At 59.6% G+C, this 16903-nt stretch overlaps 1 protein-coding gene across 4 annotated transcripts in view; it reads left to right on the forward strand.

Moving 5' to 3' along the window:
- The window catches only part of LOC139273519 (collagen alpha-1(XV) chain-like), a 539503-nt gene that overhangs the window by 479533 nt on the left and 43067 nt on the right, over nt 1-16903 (forward strand). For all 4 annotated transcript variants that reach the window (XM_070890449.1, XM_070890476.1, XM_070890459.1 and 1 more), the window contains 2 exons: nt 472-616; nt 872-933. In XM_070890449.1, coding sequence (XP_070746550.1) covers nt 472-616; nt 872-933 — 207 coding nt within the window. The remainder of the gene's footprint in view (nt 1-471; nt 617-871; nt 934-16903) is intronic.

Here is a 16903-nt window from a genome sequence, read left to right on the forward strand (position 1 = left end):
CTGTAACCATTCTATGATTCTAGGTTGCGTTTGTCATTTTAGGGCCTTGTCTACTTGCGATACCACTTTTAATTACCTATGTATCTGCACATCCCAATACACCTATGCTCCATTTATACTCTTACCATTTAAGAGATAGTCGCTTCCCCTATTCCTGCTTCCAAAATGTATGACTTCATATTTCTCTACCTTGAACTACATCTGTCACCTGTCTGCCCACTCTGCTATCTGTGCCTCCCTGCAGAGTTAAACCATCTCCAGCACAGTTGGGCATGCCTCCACATTTCAATATGCCAAATGCACTGTAACTATGATATATAATGTAAAATGCAAGCCCATAAAAGCCTCCCATTACCTGAAAACCCTCCACTACTTCACACTATTTTTCGAGGGACAACTGAGAAAATATAAAATCAATAACATGAAAAGATTTTTTTTAATAAACTTATTGTGCTTTCCTCCTCCCCACAGGGGCCCAAGGGTGAATCTGTTGTGGGACCAATGGGGCCACCAGGAATGCCTGGTCTTCCAGGATCTCCAGGTTATGGAATTGTGGGTCCACAAGGCCGACCTGGACCACCCGGACCTCCAGGAATACCAGGGATCTTTGGATCAGGTGAGCCCACACAGAAGCGTCCGTTGTCATTGGAATTTAACATTTCAGTACACTGGTTAATGACACAAGAGATCTGCTAGTATCCAGAAAAGTCCTTGAAGTATGAGTGCTAGTTTATGATGAAAGTTAACTCTGAGCAGTTTTAAAACGTCAATTTGAACTCCTCATTGCAACACTTCACAGTTCCAGGTTTTGTTTGCTTATCTAGCAGAAAGCCAGTTTTCATTTCAATGATGGGTTCTACTTTCTTTGCAGCTGTTGCACTTCCTGGACCGCCAGGGCCAGTAGGACCACCAGGAAAAGGAAGTGGAAGCCCGGTAAGTTAAAGGAGAAACAGCAGATGATGGTGGACCGTATTGGTGCAAAAACTAATAGTGTGCCATTCCGGGTGCAGAGGAGAATGAGTAGACTGTCTCCGTAAGAGCTCCTGTTTCTTCTTTTTCCATTTGAATGAAAATCCCTGGACAGTGCGGCCATGATTTCTCAATGTGTGCTCCTGGCGAGCAAGGTTCCGCACCAGAAGCGCACAATTGGTAAGTCGGCTCTAATGCGTTTGGAGTCAAACTCCTTGAAAGTCACCTGGTCATTTCTAAGCTGCTGTGTGCACTGTGCGATGCTTAGTGCCATGTCTCTGTTGGTTCCACTTTTCGCAGGATTGTTTGGGTAAGAGTACTAACATCATAGAATGATACAGCACAGAAGGAAGCCATTTGGCACATCGTGCTTGTGCCAGCTTCTTAGGTCCCACTCCCCCACTCTTTCTTCATAGCCCTGTAATTGTTCCCTTTACAAGTATTTATCCAATTCCCTTTTGAAAGTTACTACTGAATCTGCTTCCACCACCTTTTCAGGCAGTGCACTCACTCCAGATCATAACAACTCGCTTGCGTAAAGAAATTCTCCTCATCTCTCCTCTGGTTCTTTTGCCAATTATCTTAAATATATATCTTTTAGTTACCAACCCTTCAGCCACTGGAAACAGTTAATTCTTAGTTACTCTTCCGTTCATGATTTTGAACACCTCAATTAAATCTCCCCTTAACATTCTCTACTCTAAGGACAACAATCCCAGCTTCTCTACTCTCTCCACATAACTGAAGTCCAGGATCCCTGGTAGCACTCTAGTAAATCTTCTCTGTAGCCTCTCTAAGGCATTGACATCCTCACTAATGTGTGGGTCACAGAATTACCCACAATACTCCAGCTGGGGCCTAAGCAGTGATTCATAAAAGTTTAAAGAAATATTCAAAAATTCTCAACGAATATACATTCCATTGAGAAAACTCCAGGGGAAAAGTGATCCATCTGTGGCTAACTAAAGAAGTTAAGTATTAGATTAAAAGAAGAATAGTAGTAAGCCTGAGGATTGGTTGAGCTTTAGAAACCAGCAAACGATGACCAAAAAATTGATTAAAAAAGGGAGAAAATAGAATAGGAGAGTAAACTAGAAAGAAATATAAAAACAGATTGTAAGAGCTTCTACAAGTACGTAAAAAGGAAGAGAGTAGCAAAAGTAAGCATTGGTCCCTTAGAGGTTGGGACAGGAGAAATTATAATGGGGAATAAAGAAATAGCAGAGACTTTAAACAAATATTTTTTATCTGTCTTCACAGTAGAAGACATAAAAAGCATACCAAAATAGCAGGGAACCAAGGGGCTAATAAGAGTGAGGAACTTGAAATAATTAATTTGGAAGAAAAAAGTATTTGAGAAACTAATGGGATTAAAAGCTGACAAATGCCCTGGACCTGATGGATGCATCCTAGGGTTCTAAAAGAGGTGGCTGCAGAGATAGTGGATGCATTGGTTTTGATCTTCCAAAATTCTCTAGATTCTAGAATGGTCCCAGCAGATTGGTAGGTAGCAAATGCAACCCCGCCATTTAAGAAAGGAATGAGAGAGAAAACAGGGAACTATCTAAAATCAGATGTCAGGAAAATGCTGGAATCCATTATTAAAGAAGTGGTAACAGGGCACTTAGAAAACCATAATATGATTAGGCAGAGTCAACATAGTTTTATATTAACGGGACAAATTTATTAGAGTTTGTTGAGAATATAACTAGCAGAGTAGATAAAGGGGAAGCAGTGGATGTAGTATATTTAGACTTCCAAAAAGCATTTGATAAGGCACCACATAAAGGGCAGTTATGTAAGATAAGGGCTCATGGGATTGGGGGTAATATGTTAGCATGGATGGAGGATTGGTTAACAGACAGAAAATAGAGAATAGGAATAAACGGGTCATTTTCAGGTTGGCAGACTGTTACTAATGGGGCGCCGCAAGCTTCAGCTATTAACAACTTATATTAATGATTTAGATGAAGGGACCACGTGCAATGCATCCAAATTTGCTGACATTACAAAGTTAGGTGGGACAGTAAGCTGTGAGGAGGACACAAATGGCCGGCAAAGGGATATCGACAGATTAAGTGAGCGGGCAGTAAGGTGGCAGATGGAGTATAATGTGGGGAAATGTGAGGTTATTCACTTTGGTAGGAAGAATAGAAAAACTGAATATTCTTTAAAATGATGAGAAGCTATTACATTTTGGTATCCAGAAAGATTTAGGTGTCCTCATACAGGAAACACAGAGGTACAGCAAGCAATTAGGAAGGCAAATGGCATGTTGGCCTTTATTGCAAGGGAATTGGAGTACAAGAGTAACAAAGTCTTGCTACAATTGTACAGGGCTTTGGTGAGACCACACCTGGAGTACTGTGTTCAGTTTTGGTCTCCTTATCTGAGGAAGGATATACTTCCCTTAGAGGTGGTGCAATGAATGTTCACTAGATTGATTTCTAGGATGAGAGGGTTGTCCTATGAGGAGAGATTGAGTAGATAGGGCCTATACTCTCTGGAGTTTAGAAGAATGAGAGGTGATCTCATTGCAACATATAAGATTCCAAGAGGGATTGTCAGGGTGGATGCTGATATGTTGTTTCCCCTGGCTAAAGAGTCTAGAACTGGGGGCATAGTCTCAGAATAAGGAGTTGGCTTTTTAAGACTGAGATGAGGAGGAATTTCTTCACTGAGGGTTGTGAATCTTTGGAATTCTCTATCCGACAGGGCTGTGGATGCTGAATCGCTGCGTATATTCAGAGTGATAGATTTTTGGACTCTAGGGGAATCAAAGAATATCTAAATCCCATGGGAAAGTGGAGCTGAGGCCGAAAATCTCTTGTAGGGGGTTGGAAGAACATGATCCGTCTTTCCTGAATTTCCTCTCTCCCCTCTGATTTCCCCCCCAAAATCAGAATGGCGGAGCAGGCTCGAGGGGCCATATGGCCTATTCCTGTTCCTATTTCTAATGTCCTTATAATCTTATGTTTAGTGTAACTTCCTTGCTTCTGTGCTCTATGCCTCTGTTTATAAAGCCAAGGATTCCATATGGTTTGAAATAGCCTTCTCAACTTGTCCTACCATCTTTAACAATTTATGTAAATATGTCCCCAGGTCTCTGTTAATGCACCCACTTTTAAATTGGACGCGCTTATTTATATTGCAAAAATGGCCAACATGCTCCACCCCTTATTTTTAATTGGTCCCCTTGGAGGATAAGCTGCACCCTCAAGTTTCACAGGAATGTGTCACTGGATCCGCCCATCCCAAGGTCTCTGACTGAAATTGTAACTCGATCCACTTTGACTTCCTGAAGTGATAGAAGACAGCAAGGGCCAGCCAAAGTCCCGCACCCCAGTCCAAGTACATGCCTCCCCCAGCCAAAGTGCCTTACCCATGTGCATCCTCCGCCACTCCCCCCACCTCATAGATGGGGCATTGTGTATGGATTGTTAACGGGTTTATTGGGTATGAAGTGAATAGTCACAATGTGGTGACTTCCGGATATCATCCACTCCAACAATGTCCCTTGTAGGGGGTTGAAGAACGTGATCTGTCTTTCCTGAATTTCCTCCCTGCCCTCCGATTTCCCCCCTCCCTCCCCCCCGCCCCCCAGCTTCTCTCGTCCCCTCACCGCCCAGCCTCTCTCATCCCCTCACCCCTGCCAGCCTCTCTTGCCTCACCCACCGCCTCTCTCCCACCTGCCCCCCCAGCCTCTCGCACTCATCCCCCCCACCCCAGCCTCTCTCTCCCGCCCCCAGCCTCTGTCTGTTCCCCGACACCCCCCCCCCGCCACCTCTCTCTGATCCCCGCCTCTCTCTCTTCCTCCCCCGCCCCCCCCCCACAGCCTCTCACTTTCCCCCCGCCCCAGTCTCTCTCTCTCGTCCCCCCACCCCCGCCCCAGTAGCCTCTCTCTCTCTCTCTCTGTCTCACCCCCAGCCTCTGTCTCTCTCTCACCCCCCCCCCCCCACCCCCGCACACCAGCTTCTCTCTCAATCTCTCTCACCCTCCCCAGCCCCTCTCTCGCTCTACCCCCGCCCCCCCAGCCTCCCTCCCACCCATCCCCAGCCTCTCTCTCCCACCTCCCCCCCCCCCACAGGCCTCTCTCTCCCCAGCCTCCCCCAGCCCCAGCCTCTCTTCTCTCCCCAGCCTCTCTCTCTCCTCCCAGCCTCTCTCTCTCCCCAGCCCTCTGCCAGCCCCTCCCTTCCCGCACCTCCCCCCCCCCCCCCCCCGCAGCCTCTCTCTCTCCCCCCAGCCTCTCTCTCTTCCCCCCCCAGCCTCTCTCCCCACCCCCCTTCTAGGCCTCTCCCTTGCCCCCGTCCCCCCTCCCTGCAGTCTCTCTCTCCTCCCCCAGCCTCTCCCTCTCCCCGCCAGCCTCTCTATCTCTTCCCCCAGCCTCTCTCTCCCCCCGCAGCCTCCTCTCTCTCTCCCCCCCGCAAGCCTCTCTCTCTCCCACCCAGCCTCTCTCTCTCTCCCCCTCAGCCTCTCGCTCCGTCTCCCCCTCCCCAGTCCCCCAGCCTCTCTCTCTCTCTGCACCCTCAGCCTCTTTCTCTCCACCCCCCAGCCTCTCTCTCTATCCCACCCCCGAGCCTCTCTCTCTCTCTCTCCCAGCAAGCCTCCCTCTCTCTCTCCCAGCAAGCCTCCCTCTCTCTTCCCCTCCCCCAGCCTCTCTCTCTCTCTCCACCCCCCCTGCACCCCCCAGCCTCCCACTCTCTTCCCCCACCCTCCAGCCTCTCTCTCTCTCTCCCTCTCTCCCTCCCCCACCCCCCAGCCTCTCGCTCCCCAGCCTCTCTCTCTCTCCCCAGCCCCTCTCTCTACCCCAGCCTCTCTCTCTCTCACCCCCCACAGCCTCTCTCTCTCTCTACCCCGCCCTTGCCCAGCTTCTCTCTCTCTTCCCCCCACCACCACCCCAGCCTCTCTCTCTCTCTCCCCCGCACCAGCCTCTCTCCCCCTGCAGCCTCTATCTCTCCCCGCCCGCTTCCCCAGCCTCCCTCTCTCTTCGCCCCCCCTCAGGCTCTCTCTCTTCCCCCCCACCCCCAACCTCTCTCCCCAGCCTCTCTCTCTTTCCGCACGCCAGCCTTTCTCTCACCTCCCCAGCCTCTCTCTCTCTCCCCCCAACCTCTCTCTCTCTCTCTCCCCCGCAGCCTCTCTCTCTCTCCCCTGCAGCCTCTCTCTCTCTCCCCTGCAGCCTCTCTCTCTCTCCCCTGCAGCCTTTCTCTCTCACCTCCCCAGCCTCTCTCTCTCTCTCTCCCCGCAGACTCTCTCTCTCACCTCCCCAGCATCTCTCTCTCCCCCCAGCCCCTCTCTCTCTCTCACTATCCCCCGCAGCCTCTCTCTCTCACCTCCCCAGCCTCTCTCTCTCACCTCCCCAGCCTCTCACTCTCTCTCTCTCCCCGCAGACTCACTCTCTCACCTCCCCAGCCTCTCTCTCTCTCTCTCCCCGCAGACTCTCTCTCTCTCCCCCCAGCCTCTCTCTCTCCCCCGCAGCCTCTCTCTCTCCACCCAGCCTCTCTCTCACTCCCCCCAGCCTCTCTCTCTCCCCCCGCAGCCTCTCTCTCTCTCTCCCCCGCAGCCTCTCTCTCCCCCCGCAAGCCTCTCTCTCTCCCGCCAGCATCTCTCTCTCTCTCTCTCTCTGCACCCCCAGCCTCTCTCTCTCCACCCCCAGCCTCTCTCTCTACCCCATCCCCGAGCCTGCCTCTCTCTCTCTCTCTCCCAGCAAGCCTCCCTCTCTCTTCCCCTCCCCCAGCCTCACTCTCTCTTCCCCTCCCCCAGCCTCACTCTCTCTTCCCCTCCCCCAGCCTCTCTCTTCCCCTCCCCCAGCCTCTCTCTCTCTTCCCCTCCCCCAGCCTCTCTCTCTCTTTCCACTTCCCCCCCCGCACCCCCAGCCTCCCACTCTCTTCCCCCACCCGCAGCCTCCCTCTCTCTCCAACCCTCCAGCCTCTCTCTCTCCCTCTCTCCCTCCATACCCCCCAGCCACCAGCCTCTCTCTCTCTCCGCAGCCTCTCTCTCTCTCTCTCCGCAGCCTCTCTCCACCTCTCTCTCCACCAGCCTCTCTCTCTCTCTCTCTCTCCCCGCCCCCCACCACCCCCAGCCTCTCTCTCTCTACCCCCAACCTCTCTCTCTCTCCCCCCCCAGCCTCTCTCTCTCTCTATTTCTCCCCGCCCCCCACCACCCCCAGCCTCTCTCTCTCTACCCCCAGCCTCTCTCTCTCTTCCCCCCTGCAGCCTCTCTCTCTCCCCCGCCCAGCCTCCCTCTCTCTCTTCCCCCCACCACCACCCCAACCTTTCTCTCTCTCTCTCTCTCTCTCTCTCCCCCCCCCAGCCTCTCTCTCTCCCCCCCCCAGCCTCTCTCTCTCCCCGCCCCCCTCCCCAGCGTCCCTCTTTCTTCGCCCCACCCCCTCAGGCTCTCTCTCCCCAGCACCCCCAACCTCTCTCCCCAGCCTCTCTCTCTTTCCGCACGCCAGCCTTTCTCTCACCTCCCCAGCCTCTCTCTCTCTCCCCCCAACCTCTCTCTCTCTCTCTCCCCCGCAGCCTCTCTCTCTCTCCCCTGCAGCCTCTCTCTCTCTCCCCTGCAGCCTCTCTCTCTCTCCCCTGCAGCCTTTCTCTCTCACCTCCCCAGCCTCTCTCTCTCTCTCTCCCCGCAGACTCTCTCTCTCACCTCCCCAGCATCTCTCTCTCCCCCCAGCCCCTCTCTCTCTCTCACTATCCCCCGCAGCCTCTCTCTCTCACCTCCCCAGCCTCTCTCTCTCACCTCCCCAGCCTCTCACTCTCTCTCTCTCCCCGCAGACTCACTCTCTCACCTCCCCAGCCTCTCTCTCTCTCTCTCCCCGCAGACTCTCTCTCTCTCCCCCCAGCCTCTCTCTCTCCCCCGCAGCCTCTCTCTCTCCACCCAGCCTCTCTCTCACTCCCCCCAGCCTCTCTCTCTCCCCCCGCAGCCTCTCTCTCTCTCTCCCCCGCAGCCTCTCTCTCCCCCCGCAAGCCTCTCTCTCTCCCGCCAGCATCTCTCTCTCTCTCTCTCTCTGCACCCCCAGCCTCTCTCTCTCCACCCCCAGCCTCTCTCTCTACCCCATCCCCGAGCCTGCCTCTCTCTCTCTCTCTCCCAGCAAGCCTCCCTCTCACTTCCCCTCCCCCAGCCTCACTCTCTCTTCCCCTCCCCCAGCCTCACTCTCTCTTCCCCTCCCCCAGCCTCTCTCTTCCCCTCCCCCAGCCTCTCTCTCTCTTCCCCTCCCCCAGCCTCTCTCTCTCTTTCCACTTCCCCCCCCGCACCCCCAGCCTCCCACTCTCTTCCCCCACCCGCAGCCTCCCTCTCTCTCCAACCCTCCAGCCTCTCTCTCTCCCTCTCTCCCTCCATACCCCCCAGCCACCAGCCTCTCTCTCTCTCCGCAGCCTCTCTCTCTCTCTCTCCGCAGCCTCTCTCCACCTCTCTCTCCACCAGCCTCTCTCTCTCTCTCTCTCTCCCCGCCCCCCACCACCCCCAGCCTCTCTCTCTCTACCCCCAACCTCTCTCTCTCTCCCCCCCCAGCCTCTCTCTCTCTCTATTTCTCCCCGCCCCCCACCACCCCCAGCCTCTCTCTCTCTACCCCCAGCCTCTCTCTCTCTTCCCCCCTGCAGCCTCTCTCTCTCCCCCGCCCAGCCTCCCTCTCTCTCTTCCCCCCACCACCACCCCAACCTTTCTCTCTCTCTCTCTCTCTCTCTCTTCCCCCCCCCAGCCTCTCTCTCTCCCCCCCCCAGCCTCTCTCTCTCCCCGCCCCCCTCCCCAGCGTCCCTCTTTCTTCGCCCCACCCCCTCAGGCTCTCTCTCTCTCCCCAGCACCCCCAACCTCTCTCCCCAGCCACTCTCTCGTTCTGCACACCAGTCTCTCTCCCCCAGCCTCTCTCTCTCTCTCCCCCTCTCTACCCAGCCTCTCTCTCTCTCTCCAGCCTCTCTCTCTCTCTCTCCAGCCTCTCTCTCTCCCCCCAGCCTCTCTCTCTCCCCCCAGCCTCTCTCTCTCTCTCTCCCCCCAGCCTCTCTCCCCCAGCCTCTCTCTCTCTCTCCCCCCAGCCTCTCTCTCTCCCCCCAGCCTCTCTCTCTCCCCCCAGCCTCTCTCTCTCCCCCCAGCCTCTCTCTCTCCCCCAGCCTCTCTCTCTCTCCCCCAGCCTCTCTCTCTCCCCCAGCCTCTCTCTCTCTCCCCCAGCCTCTCTCTCTCCCCCAGCCTCTCTCTCTCTCCCCCCGTATTAGCCTCTTCCTTTACCCCACCCACAGCCCCTCTCTTCCCCCGCCAGCCTGCCTCTCTCTCTCCCCACCGCCTGCCCCTCTCTCTCTCACCCCCTCACCTCCGACCATCCCCAGCCTCTCTCCCCGCCCCCATCAGCCTCCCTCTCTCTTCCCTCCCCCCCAGCCTCTCTCTCTCCACACCCCCCCAGCCTCTCTCCCTCTCACTTCTCCCCCCCACCCCCAGCCTCTATCTCTCTCCCCAGCCTCTCTCTTTTCGCACCCCAGCCTCTCTCTCTCACCTCCCCAGCCTCTCTCTCTCACCTCCCCAGCCTCTCTCTCTCTCCCCCCAGCCTCTCTCTCTCTCTCCGCCCCCCCCGCCCAACCTCTCTCTCTCTTCCATCCACAAGCCTCTCTCTCTCTCTGACTCCCCAGCCTCTCTCTCTCTCTCCCCCTCTCTCCCCAGCCTCTCTCTCTCTCTGACACCCCAGCCCCTTTCTCTCTCTCTCTCTCTCTCTCTCTCTCTCCCCAGCCTCACTCTCTCTCTCTCTCTCCCCCTCTCTCCCCAGACTCTCTCTCTCCCCAGCCTCTCTCTCTCTATCTCCAGTCTCTCTCTCTCCCCTCAGCCTCTCTCTCTCCCCCCAGCATCTCTATCACTCCCGAACCCCTACTAGACTCTTCCTTTACCCCCCAGCTTCTCTCTCTCTCTATCTTCTCCCCCCCGCCCCCCAGCCTCTCTCGCTCTCTCTCCCCAGCCTCACTCTCCCCCCCAGCCTCTCTCCCCACTCCCCTACCAGGCCTCTCCCTTCACCCCCGCCTCCCTCCCCGCAGCCTCTCTCTCTCCCCGCAGCCTCTCGCTCCCCCCAGCCTCTCTCGCGCCCCCTAGCCTCTCTCACTCCCCCCAGCCTCTCTCGCGCCCCCTAGCCTCTCTCGCGCCCCCTAGCCTCTCTCACTCCCCCCAGCCTCTCTCGCTCCCCCAGCCTCTCTCGCGCCCCCCAGCCTCTCACTCTCCCCCAGCCTCCCTCGCTATCCCCAGCCTCTCTCTCTCACTCTCACCCCTGCAGACTCTCTCTCTCACCCCCAGCCTCTCTCTCTCATCCCCAGCCTCTCTCTCTCCCCCCTCCAGCCTCTCTCCCCGCCCCCACCAGCCTCCCTCTCTCTTCCCTCCCCCCCAGTCTCTCTCTCTCCACCCTTCCCCAGCCTCTCTCCCTCTCTCTTCTCCCCCCCACCCCCCAGCCTCGCTCTCTCCCCAGCCTTTCTCTCTTTCCGCACCCCAGCCTCTCTCACCTCCACAGCCTCTCTCTCTCTCTCCCCCCAGCCTCTCTCTTCCCTCCCCCCAGCCTCTCTCTCTCTCCCCTCCCCCAGCCTCTCTCTCTCTCTCTCTCTCTCTCCCCCCAGCCTCTCTCTTCCCTCTGCCCCAGCCTCTCTCTCTTCCCCCTCCCCCAGCCTCTCTCTCTCTCTCTCTCTCTCTCCCCGCCCCCCAGCCTATCTCTCTCTCTCCGCCCCCCCCCGCCCAACCTCTCTCTCTCTTCCATCCACAAGCCTCTCTCTCTCTCTGACTCCCCAGCCTCTCTCTCTCTCTCCCCCTCTCTCCCCAGCCTCTCTCTCTCTCTGACACCCCAGCCCCTTTCTCTCTCTCTCTCTCTGTCTCTCCCCACCTCTCTCTCTCTCTCTCTCTCCACCCCCCACCCCAGCCTCTCTCTCTCTCTCTCTCTCTCTCTCCCCAGCCTCTCTCTCTCTCTCTCTCCCCCTCTCTCCCCAGACTCTCTCTCTCCCCAGCCTCTCTCTCTCTCTATCTCCAGTCTCTCTCTCTCCCCTCAGCCTCTCTCTCTCCCCCCAGCCCCTCTGTTCCTCGCCAGCCTGCCTCTCTCACACCAGCCTCTCTCTCTACCCCCAGCATCTCTATCTCTCCCCAACCCCTACTAGCCTCTTCCTTTACCCCCCAGCTTCTCTCTCTCTCTATCTTCTCCCCCCCGTCCCCCAGCCTCTCTCGCTCTCTCTCCCCAGCCTCACTCTCCCCCCAGCCTCTCTCCCCACTCCCCTACCAGGCCTCTCCCTTCACCCCCGCCTCCCTCCCCGCAGCCTCTCTCTCTCCCCGCAGCCTCTCGCTCCCCCCAGCCTCTCGCACCCCCAGCCTCTCTCGCACCCCCCATCCTCTCTCACTCCCCCCAGCCGCTCTCGCTCCCCCAGCCTCTCTCGCGCCCCCCAGCCTCTCACTCTCCCCCAGCCTCCCTCGCTATCCCCAGCCTCTCTCTCTCTCTCTCTCACCCCCGCAGACTCTCTCTCTCACCCCCAGCCTCTCTCTCTCACCCCCAGCCTCTCTCTCTCCCCCCTCCAGCCTCTCTCCCCGCCCCCACCAGCCTCCCTCTCTCTTCCCTCCCCCCCAGTCTCTCTCTCTCCACCCTTCCCCAGCCTCTCTCCCTCTCTCTTCTCCCCCCCACCCCCCAGCCTCGCTCTCTCCCCAGCCTTTCTCTCTTTCCGCACCCCAGCCTCTCTCACCTCCCCAGCCTCTCTCTCTCTCTCCCCCCAGCCTCTCTCTTCCCTCCCCCCAGCCTCTCTCTCTCCCCCCTCCCCCAGCCTCTCTCTCTCTCTCTTTCTCTCCCTCCAGCCTCTCTCTTCCCTCTGCCCCAGCCTCTCTCTCTCCCCCCTCCCCCAGCCTCTCTCTCTCTCTCTCTCTCTCTCCCCGCCCGCCACCACCCCCAGCCTCTCTCTCTCTCCCCGCCCCCCAGCCTCTCTCTCTCTACCCTGCCCTTGCCCAGCCTCTCTCTCTCTCCCCGCCCCCCACCACCCCCAGCCTCTCTCTCTCTTCCCCCAGCCTCTCTCTTCCCTCCCCCCAGCCTCTCTCTCTCCCCCCTCCCCCAGCCTCTCTCTCTCTCTCTCTCTCTCTCCCCGCCCCCCTCCCCAGCCTCCCTCTTTCTTCGCCCCCCCCCCTCCTCAGGCTCTCTCTTTCCCCCCACCAACCCCAACCTCTCTCCCCAGCCACTCTCTCGTTCTGCACACCAGCCTCTCTCTCTCTCCCCCCAGCCTCTCTCTCTCCCCCCAGCCTCTCTCTCCCCCCAGCCTCTCTCTCCCCCCAGCCTCTCTCTCTCCCCCCAGCCTCTCTCTCCCCCCAGCCTCTCTCTCTCTCCCCCAGCCTCTCTCTCTCTCTCCCCCAGCCTCTCCCCCTCTCTCCCCAGCCTCTCTCTCTCTCTCTCCCCCCAGCCTCTCTCTCTCCCCCCAGCCTCTCTCTCCCCCCAGCCTCTCTCTCTCTCCCCCAGCCTCTCTCTCTCCCCCAGCCTCTCTCTCTCCCCCAGCCTCTCTCTCTTCCCCCAGCCTCTCTCTCTCTCTCCCCCAGCCTCTCTCTCTCCCCCAGCCTCTCTCTCTCCCCCAGCCTCTCTCTCTTCCCCCAGCCTCTCTCTCTCTCTCCCCCAGCCTCTCTCTCTCTCTCCCCCAGCCTCTCTCTCTCTCTCTCCCCAGCCTCTCTCTCTCTCCCCAGACCCTCTCTCTCCCCCCAGCCTCTCTCTCCCCCCAGCCTCTCTCTCCCCATCAGCCTCTCTCTCTCTCTCCCCCAGTCTCTCTCTCTCTCCCCCAGCCTCTCTCTCTCTCTCTCCCCAGCCTCTCTCTCTCCCCCCAGCCTCTCTCTCTCCCCCCAGCCTCTCTCTATCCCCCCAGCATCTCTCTCTCCCCACCCCCCTACTAGCCTCTTCCTTTACCCCACCCCCAGCCCCTCTGTTCCCCCGCCAGCCTGCCTCTCTCTCTCCCCCCCGCCTGTCCCTCTCTCTCTCTCTCCCCCAGTCTCTCTCTCTCTCTCCCCCAGCCTCTCTCACTCTCCCCCCCAGCTTCTCTCCCCACCTCTCTACCAGGCCTCTCGCTCCCCCCCCGCTGCCTCTCCCTCTCCCCGCAGCCTCTCTCTCTCCCCCCAGCATCTCTCGCCCCCCCCATCCTCTCTCGCACCTCCCAGCCTCTCTCGCGCCCCCCAGCCTCTCTCGCGCCCCCCAGCCTCTCTCGCGCCCCCCAGCCTCTCTCGCGCCCCCCAGCCTCTCTCGCGCCCCCCAGCCTCTCTCGCGCCCCCCAGCCTCTCTCCCCCCAGCCTCTCTCTCTCCCCCCAGCCTCTCTCTCTCCCCCAGCCTCTCTCTCTCTCTCCCCCAGCCTCTCCCCCTCTCTCCCCAGCCTCTCTCTCTCTCTCTCCCCCCAGCCTCTCTCTCTCCCCCCAGCCTCTCTCTCCCCCCAGCCTCTCTCTCTCCCCCAGCCTCTCTCTCTTCCCCCAGCCTCTCTCTCTCTCTCCCCCAGCCTCTCTCTCTCTCTCCCCCAGCCTCTCTCTCTCTCTCTCCCCAGCCTCTCTCTCTCTCCCCAGACCCTCTCTCTCCCCCCAGCCTCTCTCTCCCCCCAGCCTCTCTCTCCCCATCAGCCTCTCTCTCTCTCCCCCCAGCCTCTCTCTCCCCATCAGCCTCTCTCTCTCTCTCCCCCAGTCTCTCTCTCTCTCCCCCAGCCTCTCTCTCTCTCTCTCTCCCCAGCCTCTCTCTCTCCCCCCAGCCTCTCTCTCTCCCCCCAGCCTCTCTCTATCCCCCCAGCATCTCTCTCTCCCCACCCCCCTACTAGCCTCTTCCTTTACCCCACCCCCAGCCCCTCTGTTCCCCCGCCAGCCTGCCTCTCTCTCTCCCCCCCGCCTGTCCCTCTCTCTCTCTCTCCCCCAGTCTCTCTCTCTCTCTCCCCCAGCCTCTCTCACTCTCCCCCCCAGCTTCTCTCCCCACCTCTCTACCAGGCCTCTCGCTCCCCCCCCCGCTGCCTCTCCCTCTCCCCGCAGCCTCTCTCTCTCCCCCCAGCATCTCTCGCTCCCCCCATCCTCTCTCGCACCTCCCAGCCTCTCTCGCGCCCCCCAGCCTCTCTCGCGCCCCCCAGCCTCTCTCGCGCCCCCCAGCCTCTCTCGCGCCCCCCAGCCTCTCTCGCGCCCCCCAGCCTCTCTCGCGCCCCCCAGCCTCTCTCGCGCCCCCCAGCCTCTCTCGCGCCCCCCAGCCTCTCTCGCGCCCCCCAGCCTCTCTCGCTCCCCCCAGCCTCTCTCGCTCCCCTCAGCCTCTCTCGCTCCCCCCAGCCTCTCTCGCTCCCCCCAGCCTCTCTCGCTATCCCCAGCCTCTCTCGCTATCCCCAGCCTCTCTCGCTCCCCTCAGCCTCTCTCGCTCCCCCCAGCCTCTCTCGCTATCCCCAGCCTCTCTCGCTCCCCTCAGCCTCTCTCGCTCCCCCCAGCCTCTCTCGCTCCCCCCAGCCTCTCTCGCTCCCCCCAGCCTCTCTCGCTATCCCCAGCCTCTCTCGCTCCCCTCAGCCTCTCTCGCTCCCCCCAGCCTCTCTCGCTATCCCCAGCCTCTCTCTCTCACCCCACCGCAGCCTCTCTCTCTCATTCCCAGCCTCTCTTTCTCACCCCCTAGCCTCTCTCTCTCCCCACTCCAGCCTCTCTCCCTGCCCCCACCAGTCTCCCTCTCTCTTCCCTCCCCCCCAGCCTCTCTCTCTCCACACTCCCCCAGCCTCTCTCCCTCTCTCTTCACCCCCCCCACCCCCAGTCTCTCTCTCCTCAGCCTCTCTCTTTTCGCACCCCAGCCTCTCTCTCTCACCTCCCCAGCCTCTTTCTCTCACCTCCCCAGCCTCTCTCTCTCCCCCCAGCCTCTCTCTCTCTCTCTCCGCCCTCCCCCGCCCAGCCTCTCTCTCTCTTCCCTCCACAAGCCTCTCTCTCTCTCTGACACCCCAGCCTCTCTCTCTCTCTCTCCCCAGCCTCTCTCTCTCTTTCTCTCTCTCTCCCCCTCTCTCCCCAGCCTCTCTCTCTCTCTCTCTCTCTCCAACCCCACCCCAGCCTCTCTCTCTCTCTCTCTCTCTCCCCAGCCTCTCTCTGTCTCTCTCCCCGTCTCTCCCCAGACTCTCTCTCTCCCCAGCCTCTCTCTCTCTCTGTCTCCAGCCTCTCTCTCTCCCCTTAGCCTCTCTATCTCCCCCCAGCGCCTCTCTATCCCCCCCAGCCTCTCTCTCTCCCCCCAGCCACTCTGTTCCTCGCCAGCCTGCCTCTCTCACCCCAGCCTCTCTCTCTACCCCCAGCATGTCTCTCTCCCCAACCCCTACTAGCCTCTTCCTTTATCCCCCCAGCTTCTCTCTCTCTCTATCTTCTCCCCCTGCCCCCCAGCCTCTCTCGCACTCTCTCCCCAGTCTCACTCTTCCCCCCCCCGCCAGCCTCTCTCCCCACTCCCCTACCAGGCCTCTCCCTTACCCCCCACCTCCCTCCCCGCAGCCTCCCTCTCTCCCCGCAGCCTCTCTCTCTCCCCGCAGCCTCTCTCGCTCCCCCCAGCCTCTCTCGCTCCCCCCAGCCTCTCTCGCTCCCCCCAGCCTCTCGCGCTCCCCCCAGCCTCTCTCGCTCCACCAAGCCTCTCACTCTCCCCCAGCCTCCCTCACTATCCCCAGCCTCTCTCGTTCCACACCCCAACCTCTCTCTCTCTCTCTCTCCCCCCAGCCTCTCTCTCTCTCTCTCCCCAGCCTCTCTCTCTCTCCCCCCAGCCTCTCTCCCCCACTCCGTCCAGCCTCTCTCTCCCCCCACCGCCCAGCCTCTCTCTCTCTTCCCTCCCCAAGCCTCTCTCTCTCTCTGACTCCCCAGCCTCTCTCTCTCTCTCTCTCTCCCCAGCCTCTCTCTCTCTCTCTCTCTCTCTCTTCCCAGCCTCTCTCTCCCCCCCTCAGCGATTCTCTCTCCCCACGCCCCAGCAGGCCTCTTCCTTCCCCCTGCCCCTCTCCCTGGAGCCTCTCTCTCTCACCGCAGCCTCTCTCTCCCCGCCCCGCCCAGCCCCTCTCTCTCTCTTCCTCCCCAACCTCTCTCCCTCCCCCGCAGCCTCTCTCTCTCCCCCCACAGCCTCTCTCCCCACCCCCCTACCAGCCTCTCCCTTTCTCCCTCCCCATCCCCCGCAGCCTCTCTCTCTCCCCCCAGCCTCTCTCTCTCTCCCCCCAGCCTCTCTCTCTCTCCCCCCAGCCCCTCTCTCTTCCCCCAGCCTCTCTCTCTCCCCCAGCCTCTCTCTCCCCTCCCAGCCTTTCTCTCTCAACTTCCTAGCCTCCCTCACTTCCCCCCCAGCCTCTCTCCCCGCACCCCCTCAGCCTCTCTCTCTCTCTCTCTCTCTCTCTCTCTCTCCAGCCTCTCTCTCTCTCTCCTCCGCTCTCCTCAGCCTCTCTCTCCTACCCAGTCCCTCTCTCTCTCTCTCTCACCCCCCCTCCGCCCCCCATCCACTCTCTCTCACCCACCCCCCTACCAGACCCCTCCCATCCCCCCGCCCCCCTCCCCCCAGCCTTTCTCTATCCCCCAAGCCTCTCTCTCCCCCCCCAGCCTCTCTCTCACTCACCCCGCTCCCAGCCTCTTCCTCCCCCCCCCCACAGACTCTCTCTCTCCCCCCACAGACTCTCTCTCTCCCCCAGCCTCTCTCTCTCCCCCAGCCCCTCTCTTTCCCCCAGCCTCTCTCTCTCTCTTTCCCCCAGCCTCTCTCTCTCTCTTTCCCCCAGCCTCTCTCTCTCTCTCCCCCCAGCCTCTCTCTCTCTCACCCCAGCCTCTCTCTCTCTCTCCCCCAGCCTCTCTCTCTCCCCCAGCCTCTCTCTCTGCCCCAGCCTCTCTCTCTCCCCCAGCTTCTCTCTCTCACCCAGCCTCTCTCTCTCCCCCAGCCTCTCTCCCCCAGCCTCTCTCTCTCCCCCAGCCCCTCTCTCTCCCCCAGCCTCTCTCTCTCTCTGTCCCAGCCTCTCTCTCTCTCCCCCAGCCTCTCTCTCTCTCTCTC

The sequence above is a fragment of the Pristiophorus japonicus genome, chromosome 1, assembly GCF_044704955.1.
Source record: "Pristiophorus japonicus isolate sPriJap1 chromosome 1, sPriJap1.hap1, whole genome shotgun sequence".
NCBI lineage: Eukaryota > Metazoa > Chordata > Chondrichthyes > Pristiophoridae > Pristiophorus > Pristiophorus japonicus.